Source organism: Delphinapterus leucas, chromosome 19 (genome assembly GCF_059928025.1).
Source record: "Delphinapterus leucas isolate spDelLeu-1000000601 "Yukka" chromosome 19, BTC_Dleu_Yukka2, whole genome shotgun sequence".
In the NCBI taxonomy this organism is placed as follows: domain Eukaryota; kingdom Metazoa; phylum Chordata; class Mammalia; order Artiodactyla; family Monodontidae; genus Delphinapterus; species Delphinapterus leucas.
This window is the reverse complement of record NC_143147.1, coordinates 14,549,013-14,572,776: the sequence shown is the minus strand read 5'-3', so window position 1 is coordinate 14,572,776 and position 23,764 is coordinate 14,549,013. Positions and strand designations below refer to the sequence as shown.

Genomic DNA, 23,764 nt, shown 5'->3' with positions numbered 1-23,764 from the left:
AAGACTCTTCATTTTAACAGTTTTTAATGAAAGTTGTAAACAAGATCACTTCATTCCTGCATCTTCTCAATTGTTTCTTCCTTATATTTGCCCTTTTCCTTCCCTACTTGGCGAGACTTGGCTTTACGTTCGAGGATCTTTTTGCGGTCTTTGTCCAGTTTTAGTCTGGTGATAACCACCTGCAGACACATAAGAAAAAATGCTCCTGAGCTTTAAACAATTACCAACACAGAACACATGGGAAGCCCAACATTCAGTGCCATTCCCCACACCTGTGGGAGTGGATGCCTAAACACTGAAGCGCCATAAATGATTCCTTACCCCCAAACCTGGCTTAAATTTAAATGTTCACTAATGCTCAGCCAACAAAGGAGAAGGCAACGTGGCACTGGTGGTTCTTCTCACGTCCTCTTCTGTGCTTTATTAGAAAATCAGCTTTTTCTACTGCAAAACGTTTCAACTATTCCACTCCTCTCAGTTTTATAAGCTAACAAAATCATACACGTTTTTGTTTCTATAGTAACGTTAGTACCACAAGGTTGGAAATTAAATGTAGCCTTCACACATGCTTCAACCTGCAAAACCTTTAGTGAAGTCATTGAACAGACCTTATTCCAACAGATTTGTCACTAAAGACACCCAGATTATGATAAATTTTAGTCTTAGAGAGGAAGGTGAGGAAAGGCAAAGACAGCACTGAACAAGGTCTGGAAATATAGCATAGCGACCAAAAGACAATCTCCACCGCCATGGAGGTTATATCTAATATGAGATGGAATGCTGGAGGACAGGGGCCAAATCATAATCGAGATCAGGCAAAGCCTCACGGAAAGGTCTATATTTGAACAGAGACCTGATAAGAGGGGTAGAGTATTCCAAACAGAACAGCAAGCACAGAAGTCCAGAGGCAGAAGAATTTCTAAGTTTAACAGGTGTGTTTCTCAAATTTGAGTGTGTCTGGAGGGCTTATTAAAATAGACCCCTGGGTCCCACCCCCAAATTCTGCTTCAGTAGACCTGGGAACAGAATGTACAATTCTATGAAGTTGCCAGGTGATCCTGCCAACCAGCAGACACACTGAGTAGCATGGCTGTAGGAACAGTAAAGAGGCCAGTGGACTAGAACACGGAGAGTGGAATAAGGTGACATCAAGAAGTAGCTGGTGATGGGACTTCCCTGGTGGCGCAGTGGTTAAGAATCCGTCTGCCAATGTAGGGGACACGGGTTCGAGCCCTGGTTGGGGAAGATGTGGGGTGCTGCGGAGCAACTAAGCCCGTGTGCCACAACTACTGAGCCTGTACTCTAGAGCCCATGAGCCACAACTACTGAAGCCCGTGTGCCTAGAGCCCGTGCTGTGCAGCAAGAGAAGCCACCGCGATAAGAAGCCGGTGCACCACAATGAAGAGTAGCCCCCACTCGCCGCAACTAGAGAAAGCCTGTGCACGCTGCAAGGAAGACCCGATGCAGCCAAAAATAAATAAATAAATAAAAAGAAGTAGTAGCTGGTGATCAGTCTTGTAGGCCACTCAGATGGTAACAATATTCTGGATACAATGTGACAGCAGTCAACAGGTCTTATCGACTGATGTGGGGTATATAATAATGACATTTTGGCCTGAGCCATTAAGACAAAGCTGCCACACACAGTGACGGTAACAAACTGCAAGAGGGTTCAAGGGTAAAACCAGGAGTTTAAACATGTCAGGTATGAGATACTGATTGGGTATCCAAGTTGACATGCAAACTAGTCAACTGGATATTGAGGTTTGTCTGGAATAAGAGATGAAGATGAGCCACGAAGAGGGAGATCAACTGTCAAATGCTGCATTAAGTTCATAAAACACTAAGAATTGGTCACTGGATTGCTGACCTTGACAACCGCTCATCTAGTTGGGGGCAAAAATAAGACTGCAGTAAAGAATGCGAAAGTCTTCGCTCTTAAGAGATACACACTGAAGTAATTAGAGGTGAAGTGCCACGATGTTTGTAATCCACTAGTGGGTAGGGAAAAGGGCAAAGAAAATGGTAGTTGTGAATTCTAGGTGAAAGATATGCAACAGCTGTACTAGTCTTTCGACTTTCCCGTAGTTTGAAGATTAGATTTGTGGTGCCAACTCAAGATCTTAAAAAAACAAACACCTCATTATTTGAATAGGCACCAAGCACATTTATTACCTTTATATTAAACATATTTTTTTAATTGAGAGAAATTAGACAGCTGTATTGGAGAATTCACATTAAAGTCCAGGACATGAGAATCAGACCATTATCTTCTATTTTGGCTTAGATACCACTTAGATACCACTATCAATGGGATCTAGACTCTGAGGTCCAGATTTTTTCCATCTGCAAATGACTTAATACCTACTTTGCAGGGCTGTAAATGTGCCTTACTGTTTACTCAGTTCTGTTTAATACACAGGCTATCAGCTCCATATCATCTAAAAATTACCCGATTTCCTATATTTTACCCTATTCATTTTTAGATTGATCGATCAGCTTACTAATAGCTTTTAAGGAAAAGGTACATTAAATACACATACAGAATAACTGTTAAAATTTCCTTCTCCCCTCTCAAGCATTCTTAAAAACACCCACCTTACTGGGGTGAATGCCCACGTGGACAGTTGTGCCATTAGCCTTCTCCCGCTGCACTCGTTCAATGTAGATGACATACTTCTTCCTGTAAACCTGGACTACTTTGCCAATTTGCTGCCCTTTGTAGTGCCCTCGTACAACCTAAATGCATATTCAAAAGTAAAAGATATATGTGGTTAAAAGAATATTAAACTTGAAAATCAGGAAACCTATGAATCAGATAAACATCATTCACTTTATCAGATATACAGGATCTTCCAATTTTGAAAGACCTAATCATTAATGGAAATGTGCCAATAATTCTATCTCTGGCTTCAATTAACCTGGAAATAAACTATGCTCCATATAAATCTACAGTGACAGTGCATCCTACAACTGATGACCCACCAGCAGTGGTGGGCTTGTTAAAAGGTTAAAAACGAGGAACAAGCCCACCTTGGTTTTTTGTACCAAGTTGACAAGGAAACTGTCACTCCATCTCAAAGGGAACAACAGGCCATAAATATTAAATTCACAACCCATTAAAGGGCCCAACTAAGTGCCAAAGAGTGGGCAGCAGCTAATATTTACGGAAACATGCCACTTCTTTCCCTGAGGTTAACTAACATCGTTCTGTACCCGCAAGTCCCAACGACCCTCAGCTTGCCAAAGTGCTTCTGAACAGATGTTTCTTCCCAGTTGCAGAAAGCAGAGGAGACTGCCTCCAAAACCTACTGGCAATTTTAGCACCAGCACAGGAGCGACAAATGGCTATTCATCTCATGAAATGCTGGTAACGTGTCAGCTGCTTTAGAGACTGAATCTTAATCACCAGCTGCAAGTTACAGCTAAGAAACATTAACAGGAATTTTCGCTTAAATAGACTTGACGAATTATTTACTGGTACTCTCAAACAATCATATGAAACTACAGCTCAGTTGTAACTTACATATGGATTTTGATTCAGACACAGAATTGTTTACTGGTCCTCAAATGCCTCTCCAATGCCCAAACATACCCAGAAAAAGATAACTCCAAAAGTAAGATTCTGGTTCCAAACCCCCTGTCTTCTGTTTAATTATGACTGCATCTGACGCTTGAGACAACTGATTTTCACCAAAGTGTAAAGGTGAAGAAAGCTGCATACTTTTTGGTTAGTCCCCAGCTCAACTCCTTTTGCAATCCTGTTCTGGGAGCCAACGTCTCAGATGTATCACTCTCAGAATGCAATCCATCGTCTATGCCTAACGTGCGGGATATTCGCCAAGATGACCTGAACACGGCACATACCTGAACTTCATCATCCTTCCGGATGGGCATGGATCGGACATTGTACTTCTGTCTCAGCTCTTTAGAAAGAGGGGAAGACATAATTTTCCTGCGAATGTGGGAAGGCGCATTGAAATGCCTTTTCCGGTTCTTGCTTCGGTCAGAAGTCACAAAGGGATTGAACTTCATTTCGGCTAAATAAAAAGTTAAAAGAGGTGCAAACCCTTAAATGACCAAATCTCACTCAGTTTACAAACAAGTAACTGCAACAATTTCATCTGGAAAGTTTAGAATGCTCACAAAAGCTGTCACATTCTTTAACTTCATCAAAAACTGCTTGTAGTGAATTGCTTTACTGGAATGTTTTCTGTATTTGCTTATGGAACAGAAGAACGTTCCATTACCAACACACCTGTTGTAATTAAACTTTTTGTTTACACTCTCAAACTGCATAACTACTGCGTAAGGAAGCTAAAACAGGCCTTATATTTCCGCTGAATTAGGGCAAAGCAGACTGACAACTCAAACATCACATCACGTTTTAGAAAGACCAACCAACGTTAATCTGCGAACTTGAGCGTGAACACATTTAGCCCCATCCCAAATGAATGAAATCAGGCCCTCATCCCGAACCTGGAAAATGCACATAACTCGGATCCAAAAAGCCTTCCAACGGGCGAGCGCCGTCTGAAAGTTCTGTAGATTTACCAAGAAGCTATCCCGAGACCATTCTTTAGGAAACTACACTGCCCAGACTAGACTCCATCACCATAGGCCCTCTCCCCTTCAGCTCCCGTTGCCAAGTCCCCAAATCCTCTTTCCTCCTCCCTTCCCCACCCCGGCGGGCCTTGAGCTAGGAGAAAGGTCGAGACCATCCTGGCCCCCCTTCCCGGCTGCTACTCGGCCACCGGAACAGTATCGGGGCCCCCGGGGTCGAGATACACCGTGCCCGTGAACGGATGGCTGCGGATTATACGCGTTGTCCCAGCAAACTCACCCGTTTGCGCTTCAGCGATGGCCACAAAAGGGAAGAGATCCACATACAGCTTCCGGTTTTGTAAGTTTCCGAGAGGTCTCGCGAGACCGATGTTTCTTGGAGCGAGAGAGGCGCAGAGTTTGAACGCGGACGGAAAACTGGGAAAGAAATTGATCACTAGCTTCATCTCGTGGCTCGGAGGGGAACTGCAGAGCCCTTCTCCAGGTCCTGGTGCCTTCCGTGGGAGCTCTGGGTTCTCCAGCTGCGTCCTCTGGGAACGGTGGTTCCCGGGCAAGTGGCGGGGGCTGCTTGGGGTCTGACTGCCTCGGCGGGTGTTGAGGGAGCTAGTGGCCCCAAAGGACCCGTGTCCCTTCACTCGAACACCGGGCAGCGGGTACTCCCTTAGCCGGGAAAGGGCAGGTCCTATATTTGACCGCCAGGTGGCGCTGGGACTCCGGCCGGCCGGTCACCTCGGTTACCTGGACCCCGGGCCAAAGGCGTGGGCCTGTCGAGTGTGCCTGACAGGTAACCAGCCAGCTCCAGCCGGCCGCCCGCAGCCGCCCCAACACCAAAGTGTGTGCTGACTGCTCCGCGGGGCCCGCCCGAGGTTCGGCTCCCGCCGGCGAGGGGCCTTCCGAGAACTGGGGCCGCGGGTCCGCCCCCGTCCCGCGGAAGTAGGTCTGAACCCGCGTTTCTAACGAGCTCCCAGGTGATGCCGAGGGTGCTGGTCCGAGACCACACGTTGAGGAGCGCGGCGTGAGGAAGCTTTTCCACGTAGAGAACTGTGCCCTTTTTTTTTTTAATAAATTTATTTTATTTATTTATTTTTGTCTGCGTTGGGTCTCCATTGCTACACGCCGTCTTTCTCTAGTGCGGTGAGCGGGCTTCTCATTGCGGTGGCTTCTCTTGTTGCGGAGTACAAGCTCTAGGCGCGCAGGATTCAGTAGTTGTAGCTCACGGGCTCTAGAGCTCTGGCTCAGTAGTTGTGGCGCACGGGCTTAGTTGCTCCGCGGCATGTGGGATCTTCCCGGACCAGGGCTCGAACTCATGTCCTCTGTACTGGCAGGCGGATTCTTAACCACTGTGCCGCCAGGGAAGCCCCACTGTGCCCTTTTCTTAATTTTACTGCCTGCTCACATTCAGTTCAGGATCTGATGGAAGCAGGGCAAGGGGGTGCGCCCTCCTGAAGGATTGCAATGCGGGGTGAACTCCCGCCGCGTGCCTGGCCGTGGACCTAGTAAGCGATCGGTTTCTGTTGAATGAATAACGCAGGTGTCATACTAGGGGAAGACACACGTTTCATACTTAAGACGTAGTAAGCTTGCAGAGTCTTAGGGACACCCTTCTACTCACTGCCTTTTTAGCTCCTTTAATCCACCAAATAGCCTTGCCATCCTGGTATTGTCCTGTTTTACAGATGAGGACCCTGAGCCACAGAGAAGTGAGAGGAGCTCGTGCAAGGTTATACAGAACCCATAGGTTATAGACGAACCCGTGCAGGCTGGCTTCCCAGCCCCTTCTGATAATTCCCTATATGTTCCCAATTTGTAGGAACCCACTGGGGTCAAGTCAAAGAGTGAGAAACCATATCCTTGAGGGCCCAGAGTGGAGTCAGTGAAGAACATGTGTTTTCATGATTTAAAAATAGTTGTGTTCTTAAATATGCTGTGAAGATATAGCCCCGGATTTTATTTGTTATTCAAAACTTCAGTGAGAGCAGAATTCTTCTGCTGCAATTCTTTTCAACAAATGTTTATGGAACATCTTTCATGGGCCAGCCACGTTGCACCCTGGAGCTACAAAAGGAAATTAGTCAAAGTTTCTGCCTGCAGGAAGCTCACTAAGAGATGAGATAAACAACAAAATTTACAACCACAGGACCCCAGAGAAGTGCTCGCTGAGCCTGGCTATCCTTGGTGCCGGGGTGCTTCGGGAAGAGAAGAGAACTCTGGGGTCCGGGAAGACCTGGGGTGAAGTCGCCCTTTAGTGACCTTTGAGGAATGTTAAAATTAGCTCCAGGAGGCAGAGGGAATAGCTTGAGGGAAGGCGTGGAGGTGTGAAGCCCATGACACACTGTCACCAGGTGCCAGGTCCCTGTGGCTGGCATGAGAGGGATTCAGAGAGGAGCCCATGAGGCTCTGGGGTTGAGCTGAGTTTGACTTGGACGCTGAAAGTCGTAGGGAACTGCTGAAGGCTCCTGCCTCCCTTTCTGGTCTTCACTTTCTCTTTCCTCTTATTGTCTTTACTAGTTTCCTTCATCGCCTCTTCTTCAGGCCTCCCCATCATCTTTCTCTCTGGGGTCCTCTCAAAGGTCCTCTCTGTTTCTTCAGCCTCCCCATCATTCTCCACTGTCACCCAAGCCTCTCAGGCCTCCCTCCCTCCATCCAACACAGTCATCGAAATTAAACTCCAGCCCACCCACCATGTGGAAGCATAACCACTTTATACAGTGTGAAGACTGTTGGAAATTGTACCCACTGATGCAGATGACTGCTAGCCTAGTTATACAGTCTGTTTATCTTCACAAGTGTCTGTTGGGCATCATGGCTCCACCCTACACGAACCTCTGGCCACCTCGCCTGGCTGTCCTCTCTCCACATTCTTCTTACGTGAGTCCTTTTTTTTTTTTCTTTTTTGAGTCTTAACCACTGGACCTCCGAGGAAGTCCCCAAGTGAGTCCTTTTAAATTGGCTCCTTAGGGTCATTTTGAGGGTGGTCTTTGTGTAGCCCTAAGACACACCAAAGTAGGTATTATCCAGGCTTCATGCCTACATCCCTGGACTAAACTTTTTTTCTGGACCACAAACCGTCATGTTTACTTGTTCATTTGTTCATCCATTCATTCCTTCACTCATGCATTCTTCAAATATTTATCCAGCTTCGACTCTTTCCTAAATTCTGTGCCAGACACTTGGTATGATCTTAGCAAGATCAGTTAAGATCTAGCCTCTCGTCAAGGAGCACATTGTCTAGAAGGAGGAGACGGACTTGTCAACAAACACGCCATCTTCAAGTGTCTCGGGAAGATGGTGGAATGCAGCAGGGGACACAGCACAGGTGCGGCCAATTCTAACCAAGGTAAGGGTTGGGGGAGGTTTTACAGGTAACCCATGAACTGTTTCTGGAAAGCTAGGTAGGAGTTTTCCAGGTAGACAATGGGGGAAGCGTGTTCCAGGTGGAGAGAGCTACCCAAACGAGAGCCCGGAGGCCTGCACCAGCATTGCTTGTAGGAACTGCCAGTAGTTTGTGTTGAGAATTAGTTGTGGTGCTCCTTTGTTCTGGGTTTGAGGAGGACGAAGGAAAGGGACAAGTTGTGAGGGTGGGCCAAGGTTGTTTATTTTGTATCAAAAAAGGACATTTGGATTGTGAAGGTCAAAGAGAGAAGTGGTGATTGCAGAAGAGCTGCCCGCATCCTCAGGCTTCACTGAGGGCAGAGGTCACGGGCCGAGGGGCAGAGCGGTCTCTGATGTGCCTGCCCAGACTCCTGGCAGCTCTGGCCCGGGGCCCACCAGTGAAGTATGGATCCTTCGGCTCGCTGGGTCGGCCTAGACTGTGTATGAGAGTTAAAGGTTATTGTAATGGGAGGTGGCAAAGGGAGTGTGTGTGTGAGAGTGTGTGTGTGAGTGTAAAGGCGGGGGATGCCGCTGGACAAGGGGAGAAAGAAAGGAGTGACAGTTTATGTCTAACCTCGGGGCATCCGTCTGCCTGTCTACCTATCTATCTATGTTATCTTCCTGTAGTGCCCTGACCCCAGGGTGGTTGCTTAAAGCGAAAGATTTTATTTGAGAAAGAAAAGGAAGGATAGAGAAGAGGGAATCAAAAGAGGAAATTCCCTGGCAGTCCAGGGGTGAGGACTCCCACTCTCGATGCCAGGGGCCTGGGGAGTTGGAGAGCTAAGATCCCACAAGCCGCGCAGCACGGCCAAAAAAATCGAGAAAGAGGGAATCAAAATGAGCACATTAAATGGTGGGGCCCAGAGAAATCCATAGGAACTTAGGAACGCTGAGAATATTAAACATTTTACCGTCCTTCCTGGGTGCCTGTTAAGCCTAAGATGTCACACCTCGAACGCCACACATCAGCTGAGACGCTGGAACCACGGGTCAAGCATTCTGGCGGCTCTTGGGGCCGACTCCTCACTAGGCAACAAGTGTGTACACTGAAGATACCTTTAGCTTCTAATTTTTCAATTCAATGTTCAGATAATACCTACATTTACTTGGTTCAAAAATCCCAAAATACCAAAGGCAAAGGGAGAAGTTCCCTTTCCATTCCATCATTTTCTCATCCCCATCCACAGTTCACCACTCTTACTAGTTTTTTTTTTGAATATTCCCAATTGCTTTATGCACAAATAAGCAGATCAGAAAGTAGATTCTTTTTCATTTTTTTGGGCACGCCACGCGGCATGTGGGATCTAGTTCCCTGACCAGGGATCGAACCCGTGCCCCCTGTAGTGGAAGCACAGTCTTTTTTTTTTTTTTTTAACATCTTTATCGGAGTATAATTGCTTTACAATGGTGTATTAGTTTCTGCTGTATAACAAAGTGAATAAGCTATACGTATACATATATCCCCATATCTCCTCCCTCTTGCGTCTCCCTCCCACCCTCCCTATCCCACCCCTCTAGGTGGTCACAAAGCACAGAGCTGATCTCCCTGGGCTATGCAGCTGCTTCCCACTAGCTATCTATTTTACATTTGGTAGTATTTATGAGTCCATGCCACTCTCTCATTCCGTCCTAGCTTACCCTTCCCCTTCCCCGTGTCCTCAAGTCCATTCTCAGTGCACTCTTAACCACTGGACACCAGGGAAGTCCCGGAAAGTAAATTCTTATGCCCCCACTTTCTACACAGGTTGTAGTATCGGATACCCAGCGTTCCACACCTTGCCTCTGCCCATCGGCCATTGGATCTTGGAGACTTTCGGAGTCAGTTTGCAGGTCCGTCCTTGTTCTTTTTACAGCTGCATGACAGTTCCTGCATCTTAAGTTACACAACCAGCCCCTTCTGACTGGCATGCAGGGTTTCCCAATTCTTTGTTTTTAGGAACAACACTGCAATTACATATGTCAATGCCGCAATATGCAAGTGTATCTGTCACATACCTTTCTAGAACGGGAATTGCTTGGTCAAAGTGGACATTTGATAGATAATGTCAAATTTCCCCTCCTAGGGGTTTTATCAGTATCCCTTCCTACCAACCTCACTTGCTTCCCTCAGCGTTGGCAGCAGGGTGAGTTTAGACAAGCTAATAGGTGAAAAATGGGATGCCAGCAGAATTGTAATTTGCACTCCTTTCACAAGTGTGGCTGAGTAAATGTTTAAGAGCCATTTGCATTTGTGTTTTCGGATGGTCTTTTTCATTTAAAGTGAATTATCCTAAAAGGCCAGGCTCATCGCTTCCCACATGCATTTACAATGTGTCTGGAATCTTTGAGAAAATATATAGCTTTTGACATTCTTTGAAAATAAAAGGAGTGCCATCTACAAGTCACGACTGAACAATATGGAAACACTATAGGTATTTCGAAATTAACTTTTGGCAAACACAACAGAATCTGAAAAGGCTAAAAGCAGGTCCCCAGACATTCATGACACTGTTTGAAGCAGTCTGGGTGTGGTTAAAACTGACTCAGTAGAGTCTTTGTAAATTTAACATTTTAATTCCTGTAATAAACATTTTTCCCATGAATCCACCTGTACCTCCCCCAATAGCACCTATGTTCTTCTCTAGTCTTGAAAAGAAGCCCATAAGTGCATTAAATCAACTCTCTCTGTGTCCCAATATCCCCTGCAGGTGGATCCCATCCCCGAATGGTCCCCAAATGACCACCATTACAGGCTTTTAGGAACTAGGTAAGAGGGCGCTACTTCTTTCCCCACAGACAGCGAACTGCGCTGGGAGAGGCAGAGGCTGTGGAGAGCTTGGCTGTTGGCACACCTGGGCTCTGAACCACCCATTTCAGAAAACAGCTTGAGGTTTTTGCTGGTTTTAGCCCTAAAATTAAGATGATGGCCCACTGACTTATGGGCCTCAGTAAACAGAAAATAGCTGTCCCCGAATGGCTCGCTCCCCAGACAAGACCCAATCTGAGCTTTTTCTAGTGTCCTCATCAAGGACCCCCAGCATAGGCAGGGTCCCCAGGTGATGTGACCTTGGCCAGCGCCGACAACAGCTGGGTTCCAGCGTTCATTGAGACAGAAGCGTCTCTGCCAAGCACCGCTGTCTTCTTCCCCACCCTTCCTCACCCAGCCCAGCCTGGGAATCCACCCCGGGAACTGGCCCAGCTGGTGTGGCCTCTAATGAGTGGTTGGTCATGAGGAAGAGGAGAACCTGGGCTGGGAGGAAGCCCCCAGGTGTTCGTTTGCCCACATAGTTTTCAGCTGACTCAAGTCCCGGCCACCAGGCTTCCCCTGCACTGCCCGCCTTCCACACTATCCTTGAAAACTCCAGGACTCAAAATTTGGACCATTCTTGGGCCGGGGAGGCTTGGGGAGACCTCTGGCTCTGTGGGCCATTCTGCTGGCCTCAGCCTCTGTCAACAAACTTCCGACTCCTGATGTGGCCTCCGCTCCCCTTTTCTGTTCCTTCCTCCAGGAGCTCCCTGAGATCAGCTTCTCCCTCAGGGAACACCTTCCAGGCTGGCACCCCTGCCCAGCTGTGGGGTGTCACGGATGGGGGCTGAGACTCCAGGAAACACAAGTGCCTTTGGCCCCTGCGCCACCCCTTCTGTTTATTGCTCGGAGCGGGTTGGAGGACCCTGGCCGGGAATTCTGACCTGGAGGAGTCCTGCCCTTGGGCCCCTCCAGGATGTACCCCACGCAGAACCCCAGCTGGCCTCAGGCAGGTCACCTGGCAGGTGAGGACTACCCCTCGGGGCTGGTGAGCCCACAGGACGGAGCAGCCGCCCATCTCCCTGCCTTGCTCGGCTCCAGCCTAGAGAAAGGGTCAGCATCCCCGGAGGGTATGCCCCTGCTGCTGTTTCTGAGCAGGGGTGTCATCACGCTTTCCTCCCTGGCCTGGAGCCTGGAGTTTCCATTTCATTCAGCCCAGAGCCTGCTGCTCAGCCCAGCCCTGGCCTCCCTGTTCTCCCTGAGACGCACTGGGAGCAAGGAGCCCGGGGTGGGGAGATGCCACTGGACCTCCAGCCAGCACCGCCCTAACACCCTCTCTGCCCCTGGCCACCCCACAGGGCTCGGCTGGCCCCCACCCCCAGGCAGCCTGGCTGTGTGAGTGGGCAGCTTCCAGAGCGGCCCTCGGGCCGGTGCCCCACTCACGCGTGCTTCCTCACCAGCAGCACCCAGGGCAGGATGGCGGCCACCACGGCAATGAGGATGATGAGCAGTAGGGCCTGGGAGCGGCTGCAGAACGACCGGGTGGAGCTGGGCACCGGGGAGGCCTCCAAGAGCTCGGCCTGGCTGCGCCCGGGCAGGATGCTGTCCTGCTTCCCCAGGGGCATCCCGTGGCAGCTGAAGATCTGCGGCTCCTGGAGCAGGCCGGGCGGCGGGTCCAAGGTCAGCTGGACGCCCTGATTCGGGGACGGCCTCCAGAAAGGCTGGGAGAGGGCCAGGGAGTCGGCGTGGCCTAGGGTGTCCGGCGGTGGCACGGGCGGCAGGCCCATGGGCACGGCCAGGGTCTGAGAGCTCTTGTCCAGCTTGGAGGGCCAGCAGGAGCTCTTCTTGCCGAGGAAGGTGACGTAGCGGCAGACGGGGCAGACGACAGTCCTCTGGACCTGCCCGTCCACGCGCGTGGAGAGGAGGTACTTGACCAGGCAGTCATGGCAGAACACGTGGCCACAGCTCAGCGTCCGGCTGGCGCCCTCCATTTCGCGGAACTTCTCGTAGCACACGGGGCACTCGCCGCCTGAGCTTTCCTTGCTCTCCCCATCGGACATGGCCGCACGGGAGGGCAGGGCCCTGGCTGTGGGCGGAAAGGGCCAGAGCATCAGCATCAGCCCCTTTCCCTCCTTCGCTCCCCTGCCGGACCCCTCCGGGCCTCCCGGCACCCCGCTGCCTCCGCCCCTCCTCCCGGGTCCTCTCCCGCTGCTCCTCCTCCGGGGTCTACCGGAAGTAACCCCGGACCCACCGGAAGCGATGAGGGGCCGCTTCCGGAAAGGGGATTGGGAGACAAATAGCGAGAGCTCCCGGCCACGCTGGGCTCTGGAAGGAGGTGGGTGGCGGGGGAAGGTGTAGCCTCTCACCTCCAGCCCAACGGGCGCTCGCTGTGAGGTCACCCCCTCCCGCTTCCTGGTTCCAGGCCCGAAGTGGAGGCCGGAGGACCCATTTCCCAGGGGAAGCAAGTGGCTAAGCGGATGCACCCGCGGCCTCAGTCCAGGCCTCAGTGTGGGCGTGTGCCCAGAGTGGCCGTTTTCCAGAACAGCCTCTGCTGCTGCTGCTGCTGCGTTTCCCCGCTCGGGCTGGCCGACCCACTGGGTTGTGCGCAGCCCCTGCGCCGCATTCCTGTGTGCCACGTGTGGCTGTAAAGCAATGAGGGATTTGAAAATGAAACTCCAAACTTACACATCCAAATGACGGCTGGCCGGCGGCGCGGTCACGTCAGGGAGCTGTGGGCTCCTTCCTTTGCCCATCACAGCTCACTCATCCTTCAGACTCTTCCCGGAGGCCTGCCCGAGGCTGCGAGAGAACCTGATTAACCTCTGTGAAGGCAGATTTTCATCCTTCGAGGACACGTCTGGTATTTGGAAATGGCCAAAAGTCACCGGGTGCCCATTCTGGTGAGAAGGCAAATGACTGCTCAAGTGGCATGAGATTGTTTTAAATCAAAGATAAGGAGTCACCATGATGCAACAGGTGGGTTTCTAACATTATCTGAGCGCTAAAGAGGGGCTCCAGCGATGCTGTCAGCAACGGCGACATTGTTGGATTTAGTCCAGTTTCCCAAGGTGTAAACCTTGATGGGAAACGCCTCTTTGGGTATGTGATGTGGTCCAAGTGTTCTCATTCACCGTGTCCCCAGTGTCACAGCTGTGTCATCTAAAGTCCTCTAGAACAGCCTCTTGCTGTTATTGATATATTCTTCCATCAGTGATGTAGACAGAAGACCCCTGGACACACTGATAACTAGAGCTGTGTGGCAGCCCCCAGGTCTGAGAGATGACGTAGTGAGAACAAGATTAGTTACTAGGAAGGACAAACTAGAGTTGGTGCAATCACAAATCTTTTGGAATCTCTCCCCGCTCCTGGCTTGGTTCCAAGTCCATTTTTGCCAAGAAAGAGCAAAAATATGTAGAGGGAGGGGTAGGGGACTGGGGACCCTGGTGGCAATACCAAAGCCTTTGCAGGGGTTTTCAAGCTTTGGTCTCTGAAGTGGTCAGTGTGGCCTCCAGGCTGGGGTGAGGGTTCAAGTGCTCAGACTCTGAAGCTGGCTTCAAATTCTTGATATACCCAAGGATATATCTGTATAACCTGTCTGAGCCTCGATTTCCCATCTCTAAGGTGGGGTTGATGATAATCGTACCACCTTCCTCTCAGCGTTGTCCAGAGTATTAAGTGAGGTAGCATGAGTGAAGAGTCTGGCTAGCAGTAAGTGCTCAATAAACGGTAGGTGTCATTGTTAAGGCCGGCTGAGCCCTTTCCCCTCCTGGCATCTGCCTTCCGGCCTTCCCTCTCCTCCCCAGATGTTCCTTATTACATAAGTGACTAAAGAGTATCACACGCCTGACAGAGGGCAGCTCCTATCAAATTAGAATAACTGAACAGGATGACAATAGATTAGGTAAGTGATGGGCAATAGATCATTAAGATGGTGATTCCAGAGTTTCTCAGACTTTTTACTTTTTTGTTTCATAACACATTTGCAAGTGTCTAAACTGGGGTTATTCTCAGGATGACCTTGATTTTCTTAAGCCGACCAACTGCTAAAATGTCCCCCTGCATCTCATTATTCCCCACAGGCATATGGTGGCAATTCCATCCATCCAATTATTCAACAAATGTTTATTGACCGCTTGCTGCGGGCTAGGTACTGAGCCAGGCATTGGAGATAAGCAGTGATCAAGAAAGCCCTTCATGGGGCTTCCCTGGTGGCGCAGTGGTTGAGAGTCCGCCTGCCGATGCAGGGGACACGGGTTTGTGCCCCGGTCCAGGAAGATCCCACATGCCACAGAGCAGCTGGGCCCGTGAGCCATGGCCGCTGAGCCTGCGCGTCTGGAGCCTGTGCTCCGCAACGGGAGAGGCCACAGCAGTGAGAGGCCCGCGTACTGCAAAAAAAAAAAAAAAGCCCTTCATGAAACTTTAGAGCCTAGGGAACATTTATAAGTTTTCTTGAAAAAAGATTTTTTTAAAAGGAGGGATGATCAATCGCTTGTTTGGGTAACTAAGAAGTAAGTTATCAAGACAGGCAAGAGAAGTAAAGCAGGGATTTCCCTGGTGGCGCAGTGATTAAGAATCCGCCTGCCAATGCAGGGGACACGGGTTCGAGCCCTGGTCTGGGAAGATCCCACATGCCGCGGAGCAACCAAGCCCGTGCACCAGACCTAGTGAGCCTGTGCTCTAGAGCCTGCAAGCCACAACTACTGAAGCCGGCGTGCCTAGAGCCCGTGCTCTGCAACAAGAGAAGCCGATGCTCTCTACAATGAGAGAAAGCCCACGTGCAGCAACGAGGACCCAACGCAGCCAAAAATAAATAAATAAATAAATAAATTTTAAAAAGGAGAAGTAAAGCAGTTAGATAAGAGAATGCTGGGGGAAGAAAGGACTTCTGAGGCCATTTAGGAAAATCTAGTTTTATAGGTGAGCAGACCCGGGTCCAGAGATGGGGAAGTGACTTGTTTGAGGTCACCTGGGAAGGAGAATGGAGAGGGAGATGGGAGAGAGAGAGAGAGATTTCATTGATAGTATAGAAAACATTAGAATCAGTTGATAGATTGGGTGGGTGAGTAGATAGTAGCCAAATCAGGAAGCACTTTCCTCCTTGGGATGAGAAGGGGAGCAGGGAGGACTGAGTTTGAGGAAAAATTAAAAGGATGCATCGGATGCAAAAGACATCCCAGGTCCCCACTGGTGGCTTCTCTGTGCAGTCCCTTCCCCATCGTGTGCTTCGGGAGAGGCATGTCACTCACGTCTGGACAATGCCACCCGCCCTCCATCCCCACCTTCTCACCTCCCTTTCTCAGTCTCCCTGATGCCTCCCTCCTTGCGTCCCTCCCTTTCTCTTAATTCCATTTCATTCTCCATCCTTGAGTTCCTCTTACGGGCGTGACTCTGTCTCGGGTGCTGGGGCAGAGGAGAGGGCAGCAGAAGAAATGCAAGGAATAATGCTCTGATTTGGGCACAAACTAGCTAAATAACAGTGCAAGACATTATCTACCAAAGGCATCCCCATTGGTGCTTCAGGAAATTTTGGGGAAGGAGGGCTGAAAAGTCTTCCTAGGTGAGATGGGGCCAGTGTTGAGCTGATAAATTATTATAACAGCGACTCTTTATTGAACACTAGCTATGTGCTTAGCATTTTGCATGCCTTCCTCATTTCATCATGACAGCGACTCTGGGAGGGGGATATTATTTCCATTTTACAGATGAGGCTGGCCCTCCAGCCTTCTGGGAGGCAGGGGAGGACGAGGGCCAGCTCAGGGGGAGCCGTCCTCATGAAGCCCCAGTGCCTAGTTTCACCCACAGCAGCCCACCTCGAGGACTGGAGGGGGGCGTCACCAGCCCAGATGATCCCCGCGCCCCACCTTGGGACAGTGAGCCTGTGAGGCAGAGTGAGACTTGTGGGCACCGGGTTTCCCTCCTGGATTCCCAAGGCAAGGCTTTGTTGACCACTTCCTCACCCCTAGACACCACACACACACACACACACACACACACACACACACACACTCCACACATACTCTCTCTCTCTCTCACACCCTGGCATCACTCCAGTGTCAGTGCAGAGCCCTGCCAAGCTCTGACTGGATCCCACTCCTTCCCTGCCCCCAGCCCAGACCCCAGACTCACTTTGGCTGGGACCAGGGCGAGCAGCACCTGCCTCTCCACCCGGGGCCTCCATGGAGCAGGTCTGAGCCACCCAGAGGTGCTGGGTGGGCAGCACGTCCTCCTGCCACTGTCACTGTGACAGCCGCTGCCTCCAAGGCATTTCCTAGTGACTGAGCAGGTCGGGAGGACAGCACGGGGAAGTGAATGTCGGCCAACCCGTTTGAGGCTGGGAGGCTCCTGGCGTTGCCCAGGGGTTTGGCCCCTGCTGGAGTCAGGTGATGTCGATGAGGATGCTAGGAGAGGAGGGGCCCCTGCCTAAGGAGGAGCCCAGGGATGGGTGCTGGAGACAAGCAGAGGGTCTCACGATGGAGGTGGTGATCCAGGAGCTCTTTGACTGAGGCTTCCCCAGAGATAGGTCTCCTCAGCCCAACAATAAAAGTCATACAGACCTTCAGCCTCCTGGATCCATTTCTGCGATCCTCCCGCAGCCCCCTGCTCCCCTGCCATGATAGGGTGAAGGGGTCAGTAATGCTTTGCCACCCAGTCATACACAAATATTTGGGTGATGTGCTTATGTACATTTGTCCTTCATCTCACACTCAAAGGGGCTCAGAGCTCCAAAGACCAAACACCATGGAGATAAAGAAGGAGGCAGAGTAAAACAAAGAAAGTAGGGCTTCCCTGGTGGTGCAGTTGTTAAGAATCTGCCTGCCAATGCAGGGGACGTGGGTTCGAGTCCTGGTCTGGGAAGATCCCACATGCGGCGGAGCAACTAAGCCCGTGCGCCACAACTACTGAGCCCGAGTGCCACAACTGCTGAAGCCCGCATGCCTAGAGCCCCTGCTCTGCAATAAGAGAAGCCACCAATGAAAAGCATGGGCACTGCAGCTCGTCGCTTAGCCTGCGTGCAGCAGCAAAGACCCAACACGGCCAAAAAAAATAAAATAAATTTATTTAAAAAAAAACCCAATAAAGTAGAAATGCACACCTGCATGGAAGGAAGTCCCTGATATCACATGAAATAGTAAGTTTCAGGACAGTCTCTGTGATTCTGTTTATGGAAATGATGATGATATATTATCATTTTTATAGAGGAAAAATCTGGAAGACACCTCCAACTTGATAGTTTTATCTCTGGAGGAACTTTTTTTTTTTCTTAATTTATTTATTTTGACTGCTAGGGGTCTTAGTTGCAGCATGCAGGATCTCTAGTTTTGGCATGCAGGATCTAGTTCCCTGAACAGGGATCAAACCCGGGCCCCCTGCATTGGGAGCACAGAGTCTTAACCACTGGACCACCAGGGAAGTCCCTGGAGGAACTTTCTGACTTATACATTCCTGTGATGTTTGAATGTGTGTTTCTTTCAAGATCAGGAAAAAATAATCAAGAATAAGGCAGGGACTTCCATGGCGGTCCAGTGGTTAAGACTGTGCTTCCATTGCAGGGGCACAGGTGCGATCCCTGGTCAGGGAACTAAGGTCCCACATGCCGTGTGGTGAGGCCTAAAAAAAAAGAATAAGGCAAGAGTCCTTGAGAAATTGGTTTTCTTCTGACAAAGGAGGTTCCTGGATCCAAGGCACAGCCAAGCATGAGTGTGACCCCGCCCAGGGCACCCCATGACGGCCCCTCCCTCACCCAACCAACCCTGGCCTGGCTCCATGACCACCTTGAGGCTGGGGCGGGGGAGGACGGTCAGGGCATCGCACCTGGTCACCTCGCCCACGGACGCTGTACCAGCTGTCACAACGGCCTCTCACGTTCTTTCCCCAGGAACTGGCTGTGAGGAGACCCAGGCAGGCCTAAATTTAGCAAATAGAAATGCAGACTGGGGACTTCCCTGGTGGTCCAGTAGTTAGGACTCCGTGCTTTCACTGCTGAGGGCCTGGGTTCAATCCCTGGTTGGGGAACTAAGATCCCACAAGCTGCGTGGCTCAGCCCCCCCCCCCAAAAAAAGCAGACAGCCCAGATGAATTTGTATTTCAGATAAACAAACAATTTTTAGTATAAGGGTGCTCAATGCAATATTTGGGACCTACTCATGGGTAATGGGGATCGACTGTATGGTGACAGACGGAAACTAAACTTTTTTAAAAAATTATTTATTTATTCATTTATGGCTGTGCTGGGTCTTTGTTTCTGTGCGAGGGCTTTCTCTAGTTGCGGCGAGCAGGGGCCACTGTTCATCGCGGTGCGCGGGCCTCTCACTATCGCGGCCTCTCTTGTTGGAGCACAGGCTCCAGACACGCAAGCTCAGTAGTTGTGGTTCATGGGCCTAGTTGCTCCGCGGCATGTGGGATCTTCCCAGACCAGGGCTCGAACCCGTGTCCCCTGCATTGGCAGGCAGATTCTCAACCACTGCGCCACCAGGGAAGCCCCAGACGGAAACTAAACTTATGGTAGTGAGCACGCTGGAGTGCATACAGAAGTGGAAATAAAATGTTGTGTGCATGAAACTTACATTATAAACCAAAAAAAAATTAATACTTAGGCTCTATTTATACTAATAAATTATCCATTGCTTATCTAAAACTCAAATTTCAGCAGGCATCCTATATTTCATTTTGCAACTCTAGTCCCAGAGGGCTGGCCAAATCTTTCTCCTTTTATCAGCACCTCCAGGGGCACCTTCAGCAGTGTGGCTTCTGACTCTGCCAGGGCTTCCTGGGGGTCCCCGAAAAGAAGCCCCAAATACCCAGCATCAAGGCTGTGTGTGTCCCCCAGGGAGGGGACTGAGCCAGGCCAGGCTGTCCTTCGACTCAGACCAATGCAGCGGTCCCCAACCTGTTTGGCACCAGGGACCGGTTTCGTGGAAGGCAGTTTTTCTGTGGACAGGAGGGCGGGGGGGTGTTCAGGCGGTAATGCCAGCAATGGGGAATGGCAGATGAAGCTTCGCTCACTCACCGGCCGCTCACCTCCTGCTGTGTGGCCGGGTTCCTAACAGGCTGGTACTGGTCCGCGGCCTGGGTGTTGGGGACCCCTGGTCTAATGTGATGTGGTTATAGTGGAAAATCTTTTCCACTGGTCCTGCCCTGCCATGAAGCTTGACTTTGAGGATTACTTTGAATATATAAGTATTTATTATCATAGTCTGTCATGGTTTTGTGTTCCAAAATAAGAATTCCACTTTAAAAATCATAGCTACATATGTATGTATATGTATGCGTACACACACACACACAAACACCCCTTACCCACTGAGAGAGTAAGTATATCAGCTGGGGAAACCTTAGCTCGAATTTATTTATCAGGTTGCCTCTAGCCATCTAGCAAGGTCCTAACAGAGTAGGACATAGGACAGTTTTTTAAAAAATATATTTATTTATTATTTATTTTGTCTGTGCTGGGTCTTAGTTGTGGCATGCAGACTTCTTAGTTGTGGCATGCGGGCTTCTTAGTTGCCTATGGGATAGCCTTAGCATCACATATTATGGGGTGGTGCCCCCTCATTTTTGACCCCCAATGAGCCTTTCTGCACATGTGCAATGTTTCCCTTGCTCCAAGGATAGGAAATGTATGACCTCTTGATCTTTTAACAGAGTTCAGTCCCACTCCGTCCCTGCCATAAAAATGTCCAATGTGTGGTTATTTACCCTATTTCTGTTGCTGGTTTCTATATCGAGGTGCAGATCTCGAAATATAGACAGGAGTCTGGTCATAAATATGTAGTCCTGGAGCTCGTGTGTCTCTTGCTTCAGGAAATGTAAACGGGGCTGGTAGTGAATGTCCGGGCTGGTAATGAATGTCCCGCCTGGAGCCCATCTTCTTCTCACCCCAGGAAGTGTGAACAGGAGGCTAGTTGTAAATGTCTAACCTGGAGCCCATCTATCTCCTGCCTCAATCAGGGAAATGAAAATCAAATGTCAAGTGCCCACCCCTGCATCCAGTTGCAGGGGGCCCTGCTTGGTTCCAGCCAGCTCAGAGGCTGTTTTGGGATTTCAGTTCATTCACACCCCTGAAAAATCTCACTCTGTCTTACCTGTTCCCTTTGTCCCCTGGGCTCTCCCCCCCATTATTACATAGCCTGGGGCTGCTGGTAGCACAGGGGAGACCTGGGGCCTTTGAACAGAACACAGGCCCTGCCAGGGCACCTGGCTTGGTAGGCGGACAAGGGCTGCTCTCATTCCCAACTCGCCCCCCTTGGCCCTCAGCCCCCTCAGTCCAACCTGCAGCCCAGCACACAGCAGCCAAAGAGCATCTTCACAGATGTTACCCTGCATCCCTCTCCTCCCTCTGAAGACTTCCATGGCTCCCCACTGCCCTCAGTACAAAGCCCACCCTCCTCAGCTGGCACATGAAGGCCTCACTGCCTTTCCCAGACTGTCTCTGGACATCCCCTTGCCCTTGGCTGTCTCCTGCCACACAGCGTGGCCAAAGTGCTGGCCTTTAGTTTAGATACATTGAAGGCCTCAGGCTTCTGGGGCTCTGTGATTTTTTTTTTTAATGCCTTTAAAAAAAATTTTTTTTTCCTGGCTGGAATGTCTTTCTACCTCATCACCTCCCCTCTGGCATCTTTAACTTTTAAGACCTTGTAGGAGGGGATCCTAACTCATCTCTGCCCATTTTTGTGGGCCTGGTGTCTATCAATAGTGCTCAAGAAATCAATGTGGTTTTTTTTGTTTTGTTTTGTGTTTTTTCCTTTGGGCCGCATCAGGCAGCACGCGGGATCTTAGTTCCCCGACCAGGGATTGAACCCAGGCTCTCCTCAGTGAAAGCTTGGGGTCCTAACCACTGGACCGCCAGGGAAGTCCCTATCAATGTTTGTTAAATGAATAAAGGTAACCTCGGAAGCCTAGCTCACGTGTACGGGGTGTGTGTGTGTGTGGAGGGGTGGCGCACAAGAGAAGTTTGGACAATGCATTCTCTCAAAGTCATTCTCCTTTCTATTCTAGACGCCTTTGCAATCCATACCAAGTTTGCCCCCTCAAAGTCATAGTGGACTGAAAACCTCAGGTATGGCTGGAGACAGGAGGATGCGCCCACCACCGGGGTAGAGCCTTACTCAGCCACTGTACACCAATGTTGTTTCTGAAAAAGCATGATCTTGGACAGGTTCTCCAGGAGGTGAGTCTGGGGAGAGGAGGGAATATGGGCTGGGGAAGAGGGAGGGACTTGTGACGGAATCTGGGGCTATTAAAGGAGGAATACCCCCGGGGAAATCTTAATTTAGTGGTTTGTCTTGGTAATTTTTGCCACATCTAAGTACGATTGTTTACTTGATTTTTCTTTAAACAACAGCAACAAAAACCTACCCTCTCTCATTCTGAGCATCCATTCTGTGAAATCACAGGTCTGATGCTCTAATTATATTCTTAATAAACAGCAAAATGAATACATACTGTTAAGTAAAAAAAAAAAGTTTCTCTTGTGTACCACGGGAAGTCGTGGCGCGCACGGGCCTTGGCGCACGCTGATCTGAGACGTACGATTGGGGGATGACGACCCCCAAGGTCCGGAGCCGACCTCAGAGCCGAAAGAAGCCACTTCAGGATTTTTCAAGGCTGAGCCCGAGGCTGGCTTTCAATGCTTGAGAGCCCATTGGACGGGAAGCCACAGAGTGGGGTCAACCGAAGGAATCCTGAGAAAAGGAGAAAAATAGCTTGGACTTGCGAATGAAACTGGCAAGGACGGACGGTCACCCGAGGGTGAGGGCTGCGGGAGGAGACAGAGGGCAGCAGGGGTGGGGTACTGGGAGAGCAGGAAGGCTGAGTCACGCCGCAGCCGCGCACGAGCCGCCGTGGGCTGCGTCCTGCAACTCACCTGGTCTGCGTGCGCCCCGCCCCACGCCCTCCCACCGTCGTAAAACACACAGACCCCAAATCGCCAACTGCAGGGGGCCGAGATGCTCTGAGACAGGTGGGGGAAGGGAAGCTAAAGAGCGGGGAAGCCCAGAGATTTGCTCGCTGGGCGGTATGTGGAAGGGAAACCTCTCCCCACTTCCTGGGGGTGGTGGCAGCTGCAGAAGAAAGACTGCTTGAAATCAGTCTTTGTTGGAGGATTTTCTGAGTCTTCACTCTTCATCCCAGAACTGAAAGCCTCCCTGACAGCCGAGAGGCCTCAATGCCTGAGACAGGTAAGACCAGGGTCAGGGACAGAGTCAGGAGTGAAAAAAATTTTTTTTATTTTTTCTGATTATAAAAATAGCATTAGTGTTGAAAAAAAGTGGAAATTTCATACAAGCACACGTGAAAAGGAAAAACATAAGCTCTATACCACCTCCACACATAACTATTATAACTATTTTGGTGTTTATTCTTCCAGCCCCTATATATATTATTATATATATATATGATTATGCTAAAGATAATTATATATTATATAATATATAATTATAATATGTGATGACTTAAAAATAAGTGGGATCACACTGAATAAATACTTTCAGGATCTGATTTTTTTCAATTGTTATCTTGTGATCCCCAATAAATTTTCTTTTACACCCTCATTTTTATTTATTTTATTATTATTAATTTTTGGCCACGCCCTGCAGCTTGCGTATCCCAGCTCCCCCACCAGGGATTGAATCTGTGCCCCCTGCAGTGGAAGGGAAGCTCAGAGTCCTAACCATTGGGCTCCCAGGGTACTCCCATACACTCTCCTTTTTTAAAAAAATTTATTCATTTTATTTATTTATTTTTGGCTGTGTCGGGTCTTCGTTGCTGCGCGTGGGCTTTCTCTAGCTGCGGCGAGTGGTGGCTGCTCTCCGTTGCGTTGTGTGGGTTTCTCATTGTGGTGGCTTCTCTTGCTGCGGAGCATGGGCTCTAGGCCCGTGACTTCAGTAGTTGTGGTGCGTGGGCTCGGTAGTTGTGCCTTGTGGGTTCTAGAGCGCAAGCTCAGCAGTTGTGGCACATGGGCCTAGTTACTTTGCAGCATGTGGGATCTTCCTGGACCAGGGATCGAACCCGTGTCCCCTGCGTTAGTTAGCAGGCAGATTCTTAACCCCTGCGCCACCAGGGAAGTCCCCAGAATTATCTTTTTTAAAAATGTACATTAGTTGAGTT

General features: G+C 49.8%; 2 protein-coding genes across 14 annotated transcripts; both read right to left on the bottom strand.

Moving 5' to 3' along the window:
• Positions 1–7: 7 nt before the first annotated feature.
• RPL26 (ribosomal protein L26) lies at positions 8–4,953 on the bottom strand. Its single transcript, XM_022595853.3, has 4 exons — positions 4,844–4,953; positions 3,868–4,040; positions 2,599–2,739; positions 8–179 (listed from the first exon to the last, which is right to left on the bottom strand). Exons 2-4 carry the CDS (start codon positions 4,033–4,035, stop codon positions 51–53), a joined length of 438 nt encoding a protein of 145 aa, XP_022451561.1. The 5' UTR covers positions 4,036–4,040; positions 4,844–4,953; the 3' UTR covers positions 8–50.
• Positions 4,954–4,986: 33 nt separating this feature from the next.
• On the bottom strand, positions 4,987–17,165 carry RNF222 (ring finger protein 222). 13 transcript variants are annotated; one of them, XR_016388847.1, is made up of 5 exons: positions 16,787–17,164; positions 13,346–13,459; positions 12,104–12,746; positions 8,847–8,961; positions 4,987–6,074 (listed from the first exon to the last, which is right to left on the bottom strand). XR_016388847.1 is itself a non-coding variant. In XM_089900359.1 (4 exons), the coding sequence occupies exons 2-4, from the start codon at positions 13,347–13,349 to the stop codon at positions 8,237–8,239; spliced, it is 783 nt and encodes a 260-aa protein (XP_089756485.1). In that variant the 5' UTR covers positions 13,350–13,557; positions 16,787–17,165; the 3' UTR covers positions 6,626–8,236. The 13 variants fall into 13 exon arrangements, 6 of the variants coding, with proteins under 6 accessions (XP_089756485.1, XP_089756486.1, XP_089756484.1 ...); XR_016388845.1 differs by lacking the exon at positions 4,987–6,074 and adding an exon at positions 8,261–8,372 and having other exon boundaries at positions 16,787–17,007; XR_016388846.1 differs by lacking the exon at positions 4,987–6,074 and adding an exon at positions 8,279–8,367.
• Positions 17,166–23,764: the final 6,599 nt, after the last annotated feature.

Bases quoted from the DNA above. Each gene is read 5' to 3' on its own strand.
- RNF222 (XM_089900359.1), bottom strand. The intron at 8,373-12,103 runs GTGAGTGGGGCA...TCTCATACACAG, and splicing joins CTGCTGGTGAGGAAGCACGC to TCTAGGCCGACCCAGCGAGC.
- RPL26 (XM_022595853.3), bottom strand. From the start codon at position 4,035: ATGAAGTTCAATCCCTTTGTGACTTCTGACCGAAGCAAGAACCGGAAA. The intron at 2,740-3,867 runs GTATGTGCCGTG...ATATGCATTTAG, and splicing joins GGAAGGATGATGAAGTTCAG to GTTGTACGAGGGCACTACAA. The intron at 180-2,598 runs GTGGGTGTTTTT...ATGTGTCTGCAG, and splicing joins TGGGCATTCACCCCAGTAAG to GTGGTTATCACCAGACTAAA.